The sequence below is a fragment of the Dermacentor variabilis genome, unplaced genomic scaffold, assembly GCF_050947875.1.
Source record: "Dermacentor variabilis isolate Ectoservices unplaced genomic scaffold, ASM5094787v1 scaffold_12, whole genome shotgun sequence".
NCBI lineage: Eukaryota > Metazoa > Arthropoda > Arachnida > Ixodida > Ixodidae > Dermacentor > Dermacentor variabilis.
This window is the reverse complement of record NW_027460280.1, coordinates 29,217,671-29,239,026: the sequence shown is the minus strand read 5'-3', so window position 1 is coordinate 29,239,026 and position 21,356 is coordinate 29,217,671. Positions and strand designations below refer to the sequence as shown.

The following is a 21,356-nucleotide window of genomic DNA, read 5'->3' as shown; positions in this document are numbered from 1 at the left end:
AAACAATGCTAATCACATGCTTGGTTATATTCATTAGCTGTTATGGGCGTGTTGGTAAATGTTCATGATAGAAAATCGCTGCGAAAATGGGGACTTCAGTAGAACACAGGACAGTCCTGTGTTCTTCCCAAGTCAGCTTTTTCGCAGTGATTTTCTATTATTATATTCGTTGCAACTTCTCTAAATCGCCTTCACATGTAGAACTTCTATACACATCATTAAAGTGACTAAAACTTTAATATGCTGCAACACTGTGGGATCCATGTCAAGGAAACCTAACCTGTGCAGTAGAAATAATAAAAAACTCAGTTCATTTGATCTTATCAAATTATTGCCATGCAGCTAACATAAAAATAAAGACAACTCTTAACCTTGTACCTTCAGCGTCTTGTTGCAAAATTCTTGCGTTTAACTCTTTCCGTACCATGCCCACTGGACATAGTTAGCCCGCTAATGATAGTTTTAAACACCGCTTTCGAGACCTTACACACCACTCACGGGCACACTGCCCTATGGTATGTGAAGGCGGATAACTATATTTTGTTTTCTAAGCAGTTCACTTTTTTTTGACCAGGAGGTGATTTCTGAACGCGCTTTGATGTTTCGCAATCGTCAAAGTAGAAAGCAAAAATGGCTGCCCACTATCGATTGTTTTAAACGCCGTTTTAGAGACCTTACGCACTGCTCACGGGCACACTACGCCATTGGTCGTGAAGGAGGAGAACTACATTTTTGTTTTCTAAGCAGTTGGGACTTTTTTCACGCCAGGCGGTAATTTTTGAATGCCTCCGAAGTTCCGCGATCGTCAAAGTAGAAAGCAAAGATGGCCACCTCCAGCAGTGGCATGCGCGCTTCGAAAGATCGCAGATGTTGCGATTCCTGTGGGTCTGCGGCTGATTTTATTGATGGATTGAGCAGCAGCGAGTCTCAGGATGCTGCCTATTTGTCGCACTTTGACTCTAAGAGCGACGACGACGCAAACTAGCCCAGAACATCTGTGGTTGCAGCCCAGCACGTCCTACTGTAGTGCTTGCAGTTAATTTTTGTAGTGGAATATTTGTTCAATGAAAAATTTTGATTTTTTTCGGAGATAGTGCCTATTAGACAGTAATACATTTTGCATATCTCATAATTGTTGTTACATATCTTTCTTAGTAGGTACAAGCATGTCCTTACAAAGTTTGTTCAATTTTATCCCAGAATCTTAATTCTGGCAATTTATGGCTTTTTTATAACATACATCTCGCTAATAAAACTTTTATGCGTGAAAAGTGCATTCATTCTGCTTTTTGATTATGTATTGCATAAAATATTTAGTGCAGTATTTCCTTCAGAAAAGAAATCTGCCGTAACCTACAAAAAACACCTATTTTCCCCATAGTAGGGAAAGAGTTATGCCTTTTTCATAAAGTGTACTACAATCCTCACCTATGTGATCAACTTATTCTACCTCCTCAGTACATTTCTCTGAGGTTCGGCCACTCTTACAAAGTTGGAATCCCGTTGTGTCGTACACATGCTTTTTTGCAGCTGTACGTGCCCAGAACAGTGAAATCATGGAATTGTCTTCCCGCGCAGATAGCTTCTATCGAAAGCCACAATTTGTTTGTTAGCGCAATCTCTAACATTCTGTGAGTTCCTATTTATTGTTGCGTGACTCTTGTAATTTAATTTGGAGTTAGTATTGTATTGGATTGTATTGCATTATTTTGTGGTTAATTAGTTTACATTGTAATAATTAAAATTATTTGCGCTTACTAACTTTTATCAGCATGAAAAACTTCTGAATTTTGTGTGTGTATTAGCTATAAATGTATAAACAAGAATCTTTTGTATTAACATTTTTCTCTGACCCCTCTCCTATGCAATGTCTCTGATTGAGGATATTGTAAATAATTAAATAAATAAATTCCAGTTTAATTAAAAGAAAACAATTAATTTATCCAATGCTTTCCATGGCTTCATTGTCTGTTGGCTCAATATGGTTGGTACAAAAAATCAAGCCCCTTGCTTCCTCAGATTTTTCTCACTCAGAATTTGATGAGATGATAAGCAGAACCATCACATTATGAATGAAGTAAATTTTAGCCTTTGCCCACCATGGTACACTCTGTAACTGTAAATTCTATTGAAGATTTAGTAATGTGTTAATTATTCAAGGCTTTTACTTGCCAGATCCACAATGTTTACAACAGAAATGCATGCAACAGCTATAAAATAGAGTGAAAGAGTGCAAAAGAGAGGGGGGGTACTTACCCTCCTCGTTAAAGGGACCTCAATAGGAACAGGGACTAAGCCTGCCATGAGGCAGCCATAAAAGGAACACATGAAGGCAACAGGATCATTGTTTGGGTACACAAGGGCCACCTGAAAGCAAGTGTGCATGCCTGCCATCAGTGAACACCCAAGGACCTTTCATAAAAGTGCAATAAACAACATGACACATAAAAAATATTGTTAAACTGTCAAAATATGCCACAACACATTTCTGCTTCAAAACAGTTTTAACACTTTGTAGTTAGCAAAAAGGTGTAGCTAAATAAGCCAAAATGTCCATTTTACCTTAGAATTAACAGACCTACCATCTGTTCACGTATGCATAAGAAGACAAAACACATAGATCCATGTAATATACTGAGTATTGCGTAAATAGCAGCCCCATTATGTAGTCGCTTGAGTACATGGACCAGAGGTTCTGCAATATAGCCGGTCCTTTTCTTATGAATGTAACTTGAATTTGATAACTGCAGTCCAAACTAGCATTGAAAACTTTCCAATGCACATGTCAATCTCAGTTTGTGCATCTGAATTACGAATAAATTTAATTTTTTCAGCGAGCTAGCGGCCTGTATACTTCTGCTCACAGGTGTACATGATCCTAGTGCACAAACTTCTGGCTCATTCAAGCTCAAATATTGCACAGAAGCAGACTTTTGTAATGCATGCAGTTTAATTAACTATGACTATGCTCGGGTGCATTACTTTCCTCCCCCCCTACCTTCTTTTGTCCAGAATAAATCCAAAATACACATCATCTGTGGCACCGCCAAGCAAAATATGTAGGTTTTGCAGGAACACAACAGCAGGACCATCCCATGGTTTGCTCTAAGATGATAGATGGCGCCATCATTCTGTTCCAGTGACATGGAGTATTTTTTTTATATGACATCACCAAAGATGTGTACTTTTGATTTATTGTTACAGGCAAGTAACGCACTCAAAAATGGTGTAAACTACATGCACCGTGAAAGGCCACGTACAAAATTAGAGTGAAAATGAGCCAGCAGGTCAGTCAGAAGAGTCACACGTACCTAGGGTTGTTCGTTTTCGGATTTTATATTCTTTTTTAAACCAGGGGGTAAAAATCGGGGGCTATAATAATTTCGGAGAAATCTTTTTTTTTAACTATTCCCAAATACATTATTTTTAAATTAAATCTACAGATGTGCTAAGTAACACACTCAGTTTATTTTATCAGAAGGTATCACAGGCTTCTTAACTCTAATGTGTTAAAATTGGTGTTTGTTTCAAGCTGGCAATCGGGGGGGGACCCATTAGGGTTTTCTAGCAAATACTCTCTGAAATTTGGCGTTTGTTTGGAAGTGAATCAGTAATTATGACAGTAAAGAGCATTGATAACTTCTAAGAAATAAAACATTTTATTCACGAAAAGCTGGTCATCGATTTTTTTACACACCCCTGTTTACATACATTATCATCTGCATCTGCAACATGTCAGTATCCATTCGAGACCTGTCTAGTTGTTGAACGTATCTCAGCTGGGAGAAAGTTCTCTCAACATCACAGCTTCCATTAGCTAGATACAACAATGTCAGTGCAGCATTTACCAGCCTGGGGTAGCGAGCGGTAGAGTTATGCCAATTCTCAATGAGTTCGACAGCTGTGTTTGTGGGGCTTGCTTCCAGCAAGTACTGGTTGAACTCGTCATGAAGTGAATCTACATCATCGGTTACGGACATGAACAGAGGTTGGTAGTCATCAAATGACTGCCCTAACAGATCTGAAATGGATCCAGCACAGCTCCCAACTTCCACCAAGTTAGCTGGTTTTCGTATTTGTCCGAGACATTCCGTTCAATACTGCAGTGCAATTCTGTGGCGAGTTTCATTCAGAACTCTTCACAACATATTTTTACTAGTGTGGCACTGCTCTTGGGTTACATAGACAAAACAGCTCTGGCCTGATCGCTTTTAATGATAATCGTTGAAAGCTCGCTGACAGTCTGCTGAAGCTTGACGTTTAGTAGGTGATCAAAGCTGGGCATCAGAAGTTTTCCACTTTCAAGCGTTTTCTGGGTGACTAAAAGGGGGCTGAGTGTGTCATTCATCAGGATTGCCTTCGCATAAACAACTTCTTTTTCAGAAAGTATCACTCGAATAGCTTCCGCTTTGCTGCTATCATGTGAGCTTTCAGCAAGTTCCGTTAACGAGTTCCACATTTCAATGACAACCACAAGCACTTTGTAGAAGCTTTGCCATCTATTCGGGACAACAGAAGGTGGCTTCTTAACATCAGGTCCAAAGAGGCCATTAGAAGCACAAATTTCGGCATACTTTTGGTATAGCTTGTTAAAACCATGCTTAAATAATGCTCCAAACTTGATCCCTACGGGTCAAACTGTTGACATGCATGGTAGAGAAATGGCATGGTCAACACTCAGATGAATCAGGTGTGCTAAATGTTTCACATGTAAGATTTGGATCTCTTCAGCTTGACAGATTTCTCGTACCATTTTTCGCATGTACTCCGCTGAGTCTGTGGCTACAGCCACAACATCTTAACATGTCTAAAGTGGGAACTATTCACCATTGGAAAAAAACAAAAAAGAAAAGCTTTAAAGGCTAGCACAAGTGACATGAAATCATCAGCGTCTTTGCTATAATGACAATATAATACATACTATATTTCATTGAATATGACATATGGTGGTCAGGTAGGAAAAAGAAAGAGTGTAAATACCTCGTAAAAATAAACTGTTCATGAATGAGTCAACTACATATCTAAAATATATTAATGAGGGCTAGTTTTTAGCCACCAAGGGTGTTCCACATCTTAATTAACAGCAGTGAAACTTACTTTTTTGCCCGTGATTAGCGCGTGCTTTCGGAAGTAAAATATTATCTTGTAATTTTTGATGAATTTTTCCCTCTAATGTAAAGATTTGCTTTATGTACTATATGGTAAACAGTAATACTGAGATTGTAGGAAACAAGTTTTGCAATAGGCAAAATGTTCAGTAGATGAAAAAGTGGAGCTGAGTAAGCATGATAAGGGCTGTATGCCATGATAGAGAGTGCCTGTCTTTGGAGATGCTCTAGTGGGCTTAATTAAATTTCATACGTAACACCCCACGATTCGATGCAACAGTTAAAATTACTCTAAAGGAACGCATAATACAGTGTAACCAGAGTAGGGAGACTAAGGTATTGATGAGCTTTGTGAAGAAATTCAATGCAGTATGCTGTCTTCTTTTTTATTTGATTATTGAGCATTAAAACTTAGAACCCTGTTATGCTCGGCACCAAGAAATGTGTATTGGCCAAAGGGGAATATTGCATAATTATTGACATATACTGAAGGCACATTGCAATGCTTTTTTCACTGTGAGATGAAGATAAAAAACTTAGTTTTTGAGGGGTTGATAACTAGTTTATATATATGACACAATATAGTAACACCATGAAGGTCATTGTTAAGCTGTTTTGTCAGGGCTACAATTCATGTGAAGTGAAAATGGTGGTGTCATCCGCGTAAAACAATGTTACTGTATGTGGTGACAAACAATGTGGAAGATCATTTATGTAGATGAGGAATAACAGCGGTCCTAATATAGATCCTTGTGGAACTAGTACTATGTTGATTGTTTGGGTGTCCGACAGCACACCCGAAATGGTAACAGCCTGAGCACGATTAAGTAAGAGGTCACAAATCAGTTGTTTCTTATGTCACTATCGTAAAATTTTAATGTGTTGCATGTAGTAAAACAAACTGTAACAATAAATTGTCGGTAAGCAATAGGCAATAAACCAGGCACAAAAAAATGCCAGGCTGCAGACGTGATACCAAAGTGCAACAAGTGGCTCACCCTGTCTCCAGGCTTGAGTGCTTGACCTTCGCCTTTCTGGCCCAACTTGTTGAGGAGGTTAAAGGCTATCTTCCACGACCGGCTGAGAAGCTTGCCTATAATGACCATCCAAACCAATTAAGCCAGGCTGCTTACAGGTGCCTCAAAAATGGTATACATTCAACTATGCAATTATCAAGGGTACATTTCCCTTCTTTAACATTGTGCCGTGGGTACTTTCTTGACAGGAATGCCATGACCATCTCAGTTTTTCATAGCGTCTCCAACAGGAAAGTAGACAGGCACAAAGCGTTAAACGAAGGAAGTGTACACGAGATTGAGAAATATTGTTGTGACACAAAATTATACTCCAGAGAGTGTGCAATTTTTATTAGTGCAACTCAAGCACACTGCCAAAGTAGAACTAGTGCTGCTCACCATACGGTAAAGGTGTCCCAATTTTTCCACTTGTGTCCAGCACAGTGGCCGCGGGAAACTTGAACGTTCCTGAGCCGTACCTTTTGATAGCAGCTTCTAAAGACTGAGGAAGCCCAGATGGAACCTGCCAGTGAGGAAGGGTGGCATGTGAGCATTAACTTGTAGTCCTTCATACTGCTATCATAAAAATAGCTGAAGAGTTCAACTCTGTCCATACACAGCATACTTTAGCATGACACTTCATCTTAGGCTGCTGGTTGAACACTAAGCTATAGCTATTCTTCCAGAATCCACTTTGGATATGAGCACAGCACCTCCAGATTTTCTCCAACGGTGGGAGTCATTGTGGCACCTTCTGGCTGAGGAGCATTGGGATCCGAAGGATTTGCTGTACACCAACGATAAAATCAATCAGCCATACAAAAACTGCAAACATGCAAGGTGCTCTTATTCTATACAGAGTACTTGATGTCTTTGCAGATGAGTTCTGCATCAATGCAGTCATAACATGTTGAAAATAAAGCAAACTGTCAATGATTCATCAACTTCTTAATTACAGGTTTCAAAGTGGATGCTTGCAGTGAGATTTCAAATGTTATTTTTCAAGGCTGGTCCCTTTCTCGAATATACCAACTGTCTTTAACACGAACTGTTAACCCCTTCACTTAGGATTTATGGCTGACTGTCCATAAATGGGCCAAATTTACATAATTTTATTTCAAGGCACTGGACACTATCGAAAGTAAGTCAAGATGGTAGGACAATGCTTTATGCATTTTCTAGTTAATCATCATAATTAGAGAGTAATTAACTATCTATTTATTGTGCAGTCAGTCCTGTTGCATTTCTCCATAAAATGGTTTAACTGTTCGGTTTAAAGTGCACATACAACTTAATCATCGGCTGCAAGTGCTACCAGGAAGAAAACAAATTACACTTTCGCCAATGCTGATGGAACACAGCACATCAAACATCCCATCGACGTGGTGGTAGTGCTTTCAGCAAAGTCTGTAGTGGTACACAGCCCTCAGAAGTGAACCAAAGCCATGTTAGGTAATCAGAGCGTTCAATTTGCCCAAAACTCTATGTCCGCAATTTTAAAGCGAAAGCTTTACTGGCCACGAACTTGCGATTTCGCCGTGGCCGCACTCCGAGGAGGCACATTACGTCACACCGCGTTCCTCATCACACGGCGTTCCTCGTCGTTGTGTTCGCCTCCGCTCGCTTCGCCAGCTGTGTCGCATGCCTAATAACATGTCGGAGAATTGAAAAGGAGAGCTCGCGTGCGCCGCAACCACAGTTGAGGCAGCAGTATGGACAGCGACAATTATGATAAGCAGGAGGAGGCCTGAAATCGACATCGGAATGAGATGAAGAGGAAACGAATCGCCCAGGAAACAGACGAACAACGCGCCGAACGACTGGCTAAATGCCGCAACATAGCTAGACAACCAGACTAACATGTACTTGCAATTAAGATTAACCAAGGCTAACCATGCTATGCCTTAGCTTTCGCTATGTGTATCCTGGCATAGCCGAGCTAAGCCACTGCCAATTTTTCTCTCTCTCTCGCTCCCTAGTCACTACTGTGCATGCGCCACTAGTAGCACTGAGCCACAGGTGTTCCACCACTGCGCAGCGCCGTGCCTTTCTGCCGCCGCCGTTTGGTATGACGTCACACCGCATTCCTCGTCGTTGCGCTCACCTCCGCTCATTTCGCCAGCTGTGTCACATGCCTGATAACATGTCGGAGGATTGAAAAGGAGAGCTCGCGTGCGCAGCAACCACAGTTGAGGCGGCAGTATGGACGGCGACAATTCTGATAAGCAGGAGGAGGCCCGGAATCGATATCGGAATGAGATGAAGAGAAAACGAATCGCCCAGGAAACAGATGAACAGCGTGCCGAACGACTGGCTAAAACATAGCTAGACAACCAGACTAACCTGTACTTGCAATCAAGATTAACCAAGGCTAACCATGCTATGCCTTAGCTTTCGCTACGTATATCCTGGCATAGCCGAGCTAAGCCCCTGCCAATTTTTTTACTTGCCATCACTGCACAGAACTAGCAAGAACAAGCTGCATGCACATATGTATGGACTGTTACTAAAGAGGTTAAGGTAACTGCACAGGACCTGCACCTTAGAGCTGATCTCCAAGCTGATCTTAACACTACGCTCAAGAAGTGATGCAGTGGTTCTAGTGTTAGCCATTGCATGACATTCCCAGTGTAGCTAATGGCATGATGCAGCGTGACCATATTAGTTGTATGTACCTCAGCTATGACTTCCACATGCCCATGGAAAGACATGATTGTACGTGCTGACTCATATTTATTTGAACTTTGCCCATACAAATAACTGTTTATTATTTGAAATACAATTGTCCAGAATGTCCTTGTGGCCCATATGCAGTGCAGACTTAGACCACTATATTTACATTTACAGATGCTTTGCAACCTCTAGGGCTGTTTCAAAGAAAACTTTGTAAACTGAATCCTGACATGTGTCTCAAGTAGCAAAGAGTCTTTATACTATGCCACTGCGCTGTCTCAGCACTGCATACCACAGTGGCAATTCTAGCAGGACACAGGCAGGACAACCAGCAGGATACAGGCCAGCACTCTCCTGCCAGTTGAAATGCCAGATTCATCTGAACAGCTCTGACAAACTGCACCTATGGCCAGCCAGGAGTTACTGTAAATTTGGCACAAGTCACAAGCATTGGTAGTTTTTTTTACCACTCGGCACTGGGAGCTCACGGGCATGGCCACCTTACATGTCTCTCATGGCATGGTAAACACAAAACAACACAGCCTGCCATGCTTAACATACCCGATGCCCATGCTATCAAAGACACAATTCACTGCTTGCACAATAAAACAACACAGCCTATCTTAGAAGATATTTTTACTCAGAAGTAACATGACAGCAATGATGTAACTTCCAACATAAGGTCAATTTCTCAGGTCAATTTCTGATGCTGCTGTTTGAAAATTTTTTAGCATAAAACTTTGGTGCCCACTGAAAAACAAAGCAGTTTTCAACAAACAGTATCCTACACTGCATGCGTCACTGAATTTTTAAGGAATGAGGCTGCCATTGACATTTGCCATGCAAGCCCCCAACTGGCGTGAAACTTTCAACAAAAAGTTTGAGCCACAAATTCTCATTAATTCATCATTTGGCAGCTGCTTCTCTCCAGCATATAATGCCTTCCCCCACACAGAACCAACTTGCAAAAACTGCTCTGAAAGCCTAAAGACGAGTTGCAGAAACTACAAGACAGCTTTCTTGCACTGCATCTATGCACATTGGTAGCGCAGTGCGGCCTCATTGCAATTGTTATGAGCAAAACAGCATCTTGCATGCTTCGTTTCTGTAGATGCCTATGCCATTCAAGATGAAATAATGGAATCTAAAGGGCGCCGAAACTAGTCAATAGAGGTACTACAAAGAGATTTAGCTCCTGTGTTTAGGCATCACCAGAACGCAAACACTCGCCAGCAGACACTACATTGCACATAACCTTTGTGCGACAAAGATGGGTTACGCCACCATTCTGCATAAATTTTTACAGTGCAGGAAAGCGGCCTTGTAGGTTTTCCAACTCGTGTATAGTCATTAAAGAAAGAGAGCAAAACTCCATATACATTTTAAGTGTATATAGTGTATTTTAAGTGTTGGCATACAGTGTATTCTTATGTTAATCAAGTAAAACACATACAGTTATTTTAACATATATAAAATAATCTTACAGTCCATGTCAACTTCATCATCAACATAAAACTCTGGCAGTGGTCTCCTTTTCGGCCTCTGTAAGTAATAATATATGCAGTTTCAACACAGTTATTTCACATACTTTCACAGCATTGTCTCTTACCAATTCATTGTATTTAAAGAATAATAAACTGAAACTGATATGACAAACCTTCAAAGTGTTCAATAGTTGTTGTATCTTGGCTGAAACTTTCCATTTGCCAGTACCTGCCAAGCAATCAAAATACAATAGTAAAAGTAAGTTGCATGCAATTATTTCTGCAAATAAAGTGCTATAACAGTAATATCCTGGAAATAACAATTTCCCACCTTCAGCTGAAAGGTTCCCAAATGAACTTTTCAACTAGGAATATGTGAATACTTCAGACTGAGTGTGAATCAAACAGATCGTGCAATTTGATTTGAGAATTTGATATTTAATTTTTAAATATTTGAGCATTTAATACAAATTTAAATATTTGGGCTTTTTTTTGTCAGTATGGAATACCAACTTGCCCAGCATTCAGTACTTCTAAATGTTTGATTTGGTAAAATATCAGGCCTCAAAACTAGAGCCTGCACAAGGCTACCACCAAAACCTCAAATGATGGTTGCTTAACGGCAAGTCCACACAGATGCTTTTTGTCAGGCCAAATCAGTCAGAAATATTCAGACACTTCTACAAGTGTTGTTCAAAGTGAAGGTGTTTTTGTGGTGCAGGTCATTATATGTATTGGCATGTACAACAGGAGCTTTTTCAGAGTGAGTGTGTGCTGAAATGAATTTCCTGTGGAAAAATTTGCACTTATTTCACAGAATATGCTTTCAGAATGCCTGCACATGTTTAATTGAAGTAAATTTGAAGCTTACTTCCTCATATGGTAACTGTTCAGCATTAACTCTGATATAAAAATTTCATCATTCAAATTCCATCAGTTACAATACTGCATTAAGTAGCAAGCAATGTCTCTCTTACTTAACATCATTAAACACTACATTTCAAAATGAGCTTCAAGTAAAGAGCCTGGTGATGAATGTGTGAATGGGTGCTCTATCAGAGCAACTCTACGAGTACTCCATTAGGATGTACTTGTCTTGTGGCAGTCTTCATCTTTGTGCCTTGTCTTTTGATGCTGTTACAAAATGCAGTATTCTATCATTTTGTGAAGTTATGAAACTTGTCCTGTAGACATTAAAAAAAAGAAAGGACACGGCAAGCAGCCATGTTTCTATACAAAAATCCTTCATCTACCATGTTTGCACGATTCTACCATGCCTCCGACAGTAACGTGTGGTCATATTACTGCCTAAATATCCAAAAAATTAACTTAGTGTAGATTCTAGCATGCACATCAAGTAACGAAACCTAAGTCAACGCGTACCGTGTTGAAATACCTTTATGAAACTTTATAAAAAGGCACACAGACATGTGCACAGCTGAATGTTAGCGGCTAGTTGCTATCAGAGTCTGACGACCTCCTTTTTACTCTCTACCAACCACAGAAAGTCATCTTCAGTTCCATCTCATGCATAAGAAATGCCACACACACAGGAAACTGGAAAGTGGCCACTGCAAACCAACGCATAAAAAAATAATCACTTTTTTTTTTTTTACGTCATACTGCAGGCCATGTGGCCCAAGCAGGAGGGGCAAGGTAACACATAAAAAATATGCATACAAAAGGCGGAATTGCAAAATATAAAACTTAGGAAAGGAAACAAAATAGCACAAAACAGCAATGTTACTTAGGAAATACCAATAATATCAGTTTGAATTGATTCAGGGGAGTCCAGATGATGGAAAAGGATGAGGTTCCATTCTTCTACAGTTCAAAGAAAGAACGAAAATTTAAAGAGGTTTGTCCTGCCAACGTAAGGGGAGAGAGCAAGGAGGTGGGAATGACGGGTTTTCCTGGGTGCAGAAAGAGTTATGTATGGACGGCAGTCTGGTTATAGCTACTTTGCATAGAGCTTTTTTTTTTTTTAGTTAGAATCGATTCCGTTTTTTATTTTGAGTAGAATAAGTTACAATTGTAACATGCATGCAAATTTGAACAGACTTTTTATCCAAAAAAAGGTGCGCTTTAGAATCGTGCAAATATGGTACATAAAGGCACCTTCAGTTATGTTGGCACGACCGGTCCACTCCTCCATTTAGGCACTGTGTACACACCCGCCCCTGTTACTAACAACTGGTGCACAAACATGAGCCAGCTAATTGAAGAAAACAGCACTGCCACATATGGCATGGCACTAGTAGATGCCTTTTAGCATGCAACATATAAGGCTCATACAGATAAGGCTAACTATGAGCTGGTTTCATCTATAGTAATTTCTATGTCGTACCGTACTCCAGACCAGTCGCTGAGTGCTGTGTGACCCTCACAGAAGACATATGGGCCTGGTTGTATCGGTTGGCGTGCTCTGTTGGAGTATGATTGGCACTGATACCTGTGTTGGTGACATCAGGCTGCGGATTTAAGTCTGCTGCAAGAAAAAAAGAGACCAGACAGCACACGTCATGTAGACATTTATGATTTAACTACAGATACTGCAATGTCAGACAATTCAGCAATACATGTATGAACTGTGGCTGCTTCATGTTTAGGCCTACTGTTTACTCATGCAATCCTTCTTCACAAAAGAGCAGAATCACAATGGAGATGAAATAAAAATGACCAACTAAACCTGTTCCATTCCAAAGTGGTGTTACAATTAATTCCAGCAAATGGTTTTAACTGCTTTCAAAAGGGAAACGAGTTAACAAGACAAGCTAGTTAAACCACTTCAGCAGTTTTAGTTGAAGTGGGGTTGAAGATAAACCAATAATAATACTTTATTGCTTATGAACCAACCCCTACTCACAAACAGTAACCAAGAAGGCCTGCGCTGGTTTTTATGTGACCTGTAGGTTTTCTGTTTAGAGTGCAGTGCTTCAACACCCGTTCCTGCATTGAGCGTCAGCATACCTCGTCCTCCCTCAGTGTAATCAAGCGAACGGGCACAGCAAACGATGAAAGACAGCGAGAACAAAGAGAGTGCGAGGAGGAAAGTGGAGGAAGCCACCTTGAAGCACCACCAGACGGTGCTCATGTCTGTGCATCTGCATGGCAGCAATGAAAAATAAACCTGTTATGAATAACTACTTAAGAGAAAAAAATGAAATAAGGAAAGAAACAATTTATGATGACTCAAAGAGAAGCTTTTAACTTTTCGAAGCGAGATCAGGATGCCTTAGAACACGTACTTATAAAGCAAGATACAGCAAGGAAGAAGAAGCATGTGCTTGCTGCGGTAAAGTTAGAGAAATGACGATACATGTTTTATTAGAATGTGAAGATAACTGCCCAGCGGTCAATTTAGGCTCCTCCGCTTTCTTTAAAGCCCTTGGGTTCAGCAAGAGCAGGGTGAAAGCAAACATATCTGCAATAGAGATTAGCAAGAGGAGATTGGAAGATTGGTGGAAGAAAAGTAGGGAAATGACAAACAACATAGGCATACGAAAACTAAGTTCCCAATAGTGGTTCAGAAAAGTTGGTGACGAGAATTCTTCGTGTTTTTTGTTTCAATTTTTGTTATTATTTTTTAATATAGGTAGGACATTAGGCAATACAATAACAAGTGCCTGGTGGCGGAACCCAAAACCCCGTTCCAAAAGGGACGCTCATAGCATCCATCCATCCTGCGGCAGTGGCTGTGCAGGGAAAAGATAAAAAAAGAGCCAGAAAGTCTGCCTTCATGCACAGCGTTCGCCGCAAGCATTTCTCGGTAAAGATTAAGGTTGCATAAACTGCAGCCGCTGGGAAGCAGCAACTGTGTGGCCAGTCTATATACAGCGTCGCACGTCGAGGCTCTGCCAGTCGGTGTGGAGATCAGTGCGATGCCTCAATACATTGTGAAATGAAAACACATATGGAGCTGTACTCAAACTTCACTTTAGGGACTATCGTAATTGTCAGTGAACTTTTTTGTCCTTTGTCAGAGTTTTTGGGTTTTGGCCTGATCCATGCTGTTTTGTTCCTAGAAGTGGTACTTTGATACACATTTTCACTACCAGGAGTCTTTGTTTGATACATTGTCAGGTGTCCTAATATAGCACACATATTTAGGTGCGTGAAACTCACCATAAACTAGTAGAGCAGCCTGCGAGTGGCCAATAATATTTCTTAGTACACGGTGGTGCTCTAGTCAGTCATTTATATCAGTGATAATTTTTTATCAATACTTTCAACAAATTGATTCATCTTCCAAAATACACAAGGATATTACAGCAAAGCTGCATATGGCTAGCTGATTTGTCCATCCATCTGTCCGTCTGTTGGTCGAGAACTCCTCCGGTGCAACCCCATGCGCATGTGCAAAAATACAAAAAAATAAAGAGAGCTGCACGATTAGCTAACACCACCTAGATAGCACAAGGCCTGTTTACTCTGATCCATGACGTCACACTACCTGGCCCAACATTTCCATGGACAAGGCTGGCATGATGAAAGTGGCGACATCGAAATCGCTGTTGCCTACTTGAGAGCATCCCCATTAGATTCTATGGCAGTCGATCCAGGTAATATGACGCCATGAATTGGAGTAAAAAGGCCTTATGCTATTTAGGTGGTGTTGGATTAACTGTGACAGTAGTGACATCGTTGCTCTCCGTCGCAGATGGGCACGGGCGCAGCAGTTTCTGTCCGGCTCCGAAATGGGTAGGCCACGCATAATACGTACTCCTGAGGAACAGGTGACTTTCAATCAGCAATGCCGCAAGCAGAACTGGGAATGAGTTCGTCTACGCTGTGCCAATGCTGCAACCTGGGCACAAGAACAGGCTTGTGCAGTCGAGCGCAAGCCGCAACTATGTACCGAGGTTGTGGCAGCCTACCAAGCCATCGCTTAATGAACTGTTGGTATTAACCCAGTGATAAACACCAGGGCCGTACGTTTCAGCTCCGCTAGTTAACCATCTGTACAGATTGCTTGGGTGGTGATTTTTTTTTTTTTTTACGTTAAGAGTACATTCTTCATTCAAACCAGCCAGAGCTTTGAACAAATGGTTTGGGTGATCTATTTACTTCTTTCGGATAATTTTAGACAGGCTCCACTGCTTATTTGAAGACTGTTGGCATAATTTGATCTGACCACCTCAATTAACTATCAGAATATGACAAAGTGTTTGAGTGGCCACAGCTTCAATGCAATATGGATGTGAGTGTAACTACAGCTCCACACAATGAGGAACAGCTGATTCCATCCTATACTATGTCCTTACCCTTCAAGTTCTCACTTTCTCAAATAGTATAAAAATAAATTGATGCCCCATTTTTGAAATATAATGGAACGATTGTACACCAATTCATAGCCATAGTGGTGCAGTGGATATGGCAGTCTATAGCTGAGTACGAGGTTGCGGGTTCAGTTCCCCGCTATGGTGGCCGCATTTCAATGGAGGTGAAATGTAAAAATGCTGAAGTACTTAAATTTAGGTGCTCATCAAAGAAGCTTCTTTTCTGTCGTTCGTCTTTTCACGCTGTTGCCCTGTTGAGTATGTACCAACTAGCCCAAGCAGCCACGGTGTTTAATTTAGATCCTTCCACTAAGGCAGTGAGCAGCTTCAAAATGTTAGACCCCACAATTTAATAACCAATCAATGACATCCCCTTATTTATGTTTAAAATGCAAATTCCTGCATAGTCACATCCAGTGGTCATGGTGCATGCATTTATTTGTTTGACTATAGCTTACACTAATTATATATGATGCTCAGCTTGAACAGTGCACATGCTTGCTCTGAGAAACATTCCCTTCCACTCTGCCCACTTTCATTTTCTCGGGATACTGCAACAGTGCGCTAAGGTTCGACCCATGGCTACATTAGCTACATTTTGGCAAAACAAGACCATTTCTTGTGTGAAAATTTTCTGTGAACAACTCTGAGAAACTGTCTTGTGTGGCACCCCATGTACGTCACATGCTGCACTATACACGCAAAACAGTGCACAGTCACTGTGTTGTGCAACTGCAATGCACTGTTTTTACACAATTTGTAACAATGAGATGTAGTAATGACAGCCTTGCTCTTACTCATTGGAAAATGCAGACTGGCAGAGTCAAAAGAACTGTATCCCAAACTTCAGAAGAACTTCAGTATGGCCTAGTTGGTGTTTACTGCATATCGCATTGAAAGAAAGGCCAAGACTGTGTTAGCGACACTTGCATTAGGTTGTTCCAATTGGAGATTGATTTTTTTTAGAATTGGTTGTCCCACTAGGCTGATGAGTGTCCTTGGTTGCTGCGTTCTACGCATGTTCTCTTTTGTCTATATATGCCCACTGGTTGCCATGAATAAACCAGTTGAAAGTTACCGCCTGTGCCGTTTATGTGTTCTCTCCCTCTGTCCCCATCTTTATTTGCGGTCAATATGATGTGCAGTAAACACCAACTAGGCCAAACTGAAGTTCTTCTGAAGCATATATCTCGTACAGATGTCTCTTCTTTCTGTGTTCCATACTCTTTCATGTCCTCAAACGAAGAATCACTCATCAGTTACATTGTGGTGACTACCTGCCAGACAAGATTCATCGGCTTCTGTATCAAGTGCGGCCTGATCCCTTTGGAAGTGAGTGCACTGTTTGGGTGTGTTGTTTCGTCGTGGGGTTATATTAAGCACCTATGCAAAATTCTCCGGGCAGAGTTGTGGCAGCAAGTTAGACTGCTCAACAATTGGCTTCGCATCATATGCTTTTCTAAAGCTACAGAATGGCATGCGAAAAAGGATTTGAAGTCTGCTAGACGTGCCTCTCATCAGTTGACGGAGTACTACTAGAACCACATGGTTGGTCATTTCCTTAGGGCATGGAACGGTACGAGGACTAGTCAGGGACAAGGAAATAAGCCGCTTGTGCTGGGCGACGCAAGCATCCCAGAAGACGTGACCACCCTGCTTGCTAAAGGACCGAAGTACAGCATTGAGCATCAAGTTCCTACCTATGAACTGGCTGCTCTGAACAGGCGGGTGGTGAAGAAGGCTCTGCAGGATCACCATGACAGGTGCCTGTTGGAAGGTGTTGTCTGTCTTAGCAGGTGTGTCTCGAAACCGGCTTCCAATCGAACAGCATCCACCATACATAGGACTTTGATGTTTTATAGAGACAACAAGCTTGTACTTTTAGAAGCAGACAAAGAGGGGGGTTTCGTTGTGCTGCTGAAGGGCATGTTTGGTGTTAAAGCCTCTGAGGCACTGAAGAAGAATTTTAAACCTATTAGGAACTCTGAAACCAGAGTAAAAAGCAGGGTTGTAAGAATGTGTAAGTCTCTTAATCCCGATAGACTAGCTAGGGACATCAGTTGTGGTTCAGGCGCTGTGCTAAGTGTATTCTATACGAAGACACATAAGCCCAGCATTCCATTCAGGACAATAGTTAGCAAGCGTGGAACAGGGCAGGTTCAAGTTAGCCGCTTCATTTTAAAGAGTTTGAAGATGCTTGTTATATCTGACCCCTTTGTTACAAAAAGCTCTGATGAGGTTGTTGGTTTTCTAAGGGCTAACCAGGACATACGTCCAGCTTTTTCGGTAGATGTAGAGGGTATTTTCTACTCCGTTCCTCATAAAGATCTGTTTGTTGCTGTTGCTGTGAAGATGTGTATTGAAGAAAATGGCACTATTCCCTTCCAGAACGCAGCTGGTATCTCGGTGGAAGATTTTTTTACCCTTTTAGAAACCTATCTCAATAGCACTTTTATCAGTTTTGACGAACACTTCTTTCTGCAGAAACATAGAATCTGCATCGACTCGTGCATTGCGCCGCTTTTTTTTAGCGACCATAGACAAAGCGCTTGATCAGGCGTTTGGGGGTGTGTTTGTAAACATTTTAAAAGTTTTTAGATATATGGATGACTTTTTAATTGTTTTTAACGGGCAAGGAAGTTTAACTACTTGTGAAAGCATTCTAGCCATTTTTAGACAACTCGGTAAAGGGCTTTCTTTTACTCACGAACTTCCACTCGACAATTCCCTGCATTTCTTAGACCTATGCATTTCCTTTGCTAAAGGCCACGCGTGCTTGCAGTACTTCCCTCGGGCACAGAAGGGTTTGGTGCCATATGACTTTTCCCAGTCAAAGATTGTAAAACGAGGAGTAGCGATGCTCTGCTTAGAATCGGCTCTCCACAAGTCGTGTGTGCACAGGATGCAGCTTGCCTTTGACAATCAGATTTTGCGTCTTAAGACGGCAGGGTTCCCTGACTCGATGGTAACGCCAGTGGTGGAAAGCCTCCTGCAGAAGGTAAAAGGATCTAGGAGAAAAGCAAGGGTGAGGAAGACTGCTATGGCCGTAAGACCTGAAGTGGTACCGTATATTCACAGGGTCACTCACAACCTAAGGAAAGTGGCAGGCAGGTTTGGAGTCCCCCTTGTCTTTTCAGCCCCTTTGAAGCTAGCACGGCTCTGCCCTCGCACCTCCCGTGATCCTAAAGGAAGGCAAGGCTGTGGCAAGAACCACACCAAGCCGTATGCAAAATGCAATGCAGGAGTTGTGTACGAAATCCCCCTGGTTTGTGGCAAGTCCTACATAGGGCAGATAGGATGGTGCATGAATGATCGAGCCAGAGAACATGAACAAAAGTTAATGAAAGATGAATTGGCACACTTGCCTGGCGCACTGCAATGCCTGCCCCTGTGCACCACTTTTTAAGGAGATAAAGATTCTGGAGAGAACCCAGGACCAGACTGCATGCGAACTGATGGAGGCATATCACATAAAAAAGAAAGGCCAAGACTGTGTTAGTGACACTTCCATTAGGTTGTTTCAATTGCAGATAGATTTTTTTTATAATTGGTTGCCCAGCTAGGCTGATGAGTGTTCTGGGTTGCTGCGTTCTGCCCATGTTCTATTTGTCTATATATACCCACGGGTTGCCGTGAATAAACCAGTTGAAAGTTATCGCCCGTGTCGTTTTTGTGTTCTCTTCCGCTGTCCCCGTCCTTATTTGCGGTCAATATGTTATGCTGTATCCCAAACTATTTCATACATCACTCTTTACATTTCAGAGCTCCAGCATGAAAAGACAGAACAAGAACGCACATACACACACAGGCACCAACTTCTGTTTATTTAGGAATTTCAAACAATTAATTCAAGCAAACAGATAAAGTGGACAGGGGAAAAAAGTATTTTTGTATTTTTTTCCTCTTTGTGTGCACATTTAGAGGTCTAGTTTTATGTTCAGAAAATATCCAGCTGGAAGTCGGTGCCTGTGTATGTCATATATTGCTTTCACTGCACTGTTTATTTTCACCTGAATACAGACTTTTTCAATGACAGATTGTGATTGCTTGACCCACTAACTCTGTAATTTTGTAATATTTTACAGCTTATGCTGCAAAATCCTAGGTGCACGAAACAAGATGACAGAAAAGCATCTCACTGTACTCGCTGGGTGTGAGGTTCTGCATGACATCAGCCAGATGTGACACACCATCCATGGTTGGCCGATCCGAACCACGACCATTGCTACAACGCAGGGCAATGCGAGGTGGTGTCTCTCGTGGTGACGAGGCTCCTGATGTGTCTGATTGAGGTGGTGTAGGCAGCGGACGCATTAGCCTTTCCTGCTCCGGTGTGCTGCCTTCATTCAGTACGCTGTCGTCATCACTTGAGCTGTCTGCATATACAAGCAGACCACAGGTGGATGAATCACTCGCATTTAATAGTGTGGGATAACTACAGTGACCTGCACAGTGTTCAGTTGTAAGTGACTAACTGCCTGGCAGATTTTACTCCAGCCAATGTCGACATCAGATTTCAACATTTCCTTAATGACTGATTGTTCCCCTCTAGTTTCAGGGCTAACACTCCACTTTTTCTAAAATTCATAGCTTTTAAGTGAAAGCTAACTAAAAAATATGCACCCTCGAAAATAAACTTTACCCCTGATGACAGTATAACCATTTGGAAGCATGTGTATTGGCAGATTTCTTTTTACCTAAGTGGGTGTAAGCTTTGTTCAAAAAGCAAATACTAAAAAAAAAACCTTAGCAGTACAGATTACACTGCCTTACACATATTGGCAGTAAGTTTATTCACGCTTGAAGAGTTCATCAAAATAGGAGCACTGTTTGAAAATTTGGCCCTTCAGGGTAGCGTCCCCCTTTAAAGAAGCACTAAAGAGAAACACAAAATCAATTTAGGCTTATGAAGTACCATTTAAAATTTCTGTTTCATGCTAACTCCACACCAATAGTAAGTTGATTATTATAAGGGAAAATGAAAGTACTAGTTCTATTTTTTGAATTTTTCTTTTAAACCTCAGTGTCAGTGTGTTAGTGCGACGTCACAGATTTCAAGGCATTTTTTTTTTCTTTGGGTGATTGTAGAATAGCAAAATTTTTTTTAAACTTGCCAAGTTCAATTTATTGATCTTTTAGAATACAACGCAGTCAATCTGTGCCAATAAAAAAATAACTAGGCCTGTGCAGCCACCATCAAAATTCATGATGTCAGGTAAATTAAGCTGGTGGTGTGTTGCCAACCACATTTCTTTGTTGTGTTTTTTGGGGCATACCAAGCCTCTTATCATGGCAAGAGTTGTTTCTTTAGCATTGTAGAAGGCCAATTTACTAATACAGCTAGAATAATTTTTCTCATTAGTGTGCGCTTAGAAAGGAAATAGTACTACTGACACACCTGAAGGATGGCGTTCCCTAGATGGTGACGTGGTCATCACTGAAGTCCTCTTGGAAGGCATTGGAAGTGATGGTTTTGGCTTATTCTGCATTGCAGCCAAAGCCTGCTGCACAGCCTCTTGTCTGACTTCTGAGCATTCAACAAAACCAACACAAACAACTTGGCAATAGCAACTTATTTCATACTACATTTATCACTAACTGCTTTACTTTGGCATGTGCTAAACAAGCAAATTAAGATGTTTTAAAGAAAATACCGCAACTAAATTCACATATTAAACGAAATTTCAAGTCATTATGACTAAATCTGTCCTCATTCTATTTATTGTGTGTGTTCTGCTGCACATGGCACACAATACAGTAAACTCTCAGTTGTACGAACGCCGGTTTAACGAATAT

The 21,356-nt window shown here is 41.2% G+C and overlaps 1 protein-coding gene across 4 annotated transcripts in view; it reads right to left on the bottom strand.

The window, feature by feature from the left end:
• DIP2 (disco-interacting protein 2) overlaps window positions 1–21,356 on the bottom strand; it is a 199,222-nt gene that overhangs the window by 110,482 nt on the left and 67,384 nt on the right. For 3 of the 4 annotated variants that reach the window (XM_075677224.1, XM_075677227.1, XM_075677226.1), the window contains 9 exons: window positions 20,959–21,087; window positions 19,700–19,936; window positions 12,629–12,769; window positions 10,455–10,510; window positions 10,282–10,339; window positions 6,838–6,911; window positions 6,524–6,647; window positions 6,107–6,201; window positions 2,257–2,367 (listed from right to left, as the gene is read on the bottom strand). In XM_075677224.1, coding sequence (XP_075533339.1) covers window positions 2,257–2,367; window positions 6,107–6,201; window positions 6,524–6,647; window positions 6,838–6,911; window positions 10,282–10,339; window positions 10,455–10,510; window positions 12,629–12,769; window positions 19,700–19,936; window positions 20,959–21,087 — 1,025 coding nt within the window. The remainder of the gene's footprint in view (window positions 1–2,256; window positions 2,368–6,106; window positions 6,202–6,523; window positions 6,648–6,837; window positions 6,912–10,281; window positions 10,340–10,454; window positions 10,511–12,628; window positions 12,770–19,699; window positions 19,937–20,958; window positions 21,088–21,356) is intronic. The other variant, XM_075677225.1, reaches the window with a different exon arrangement.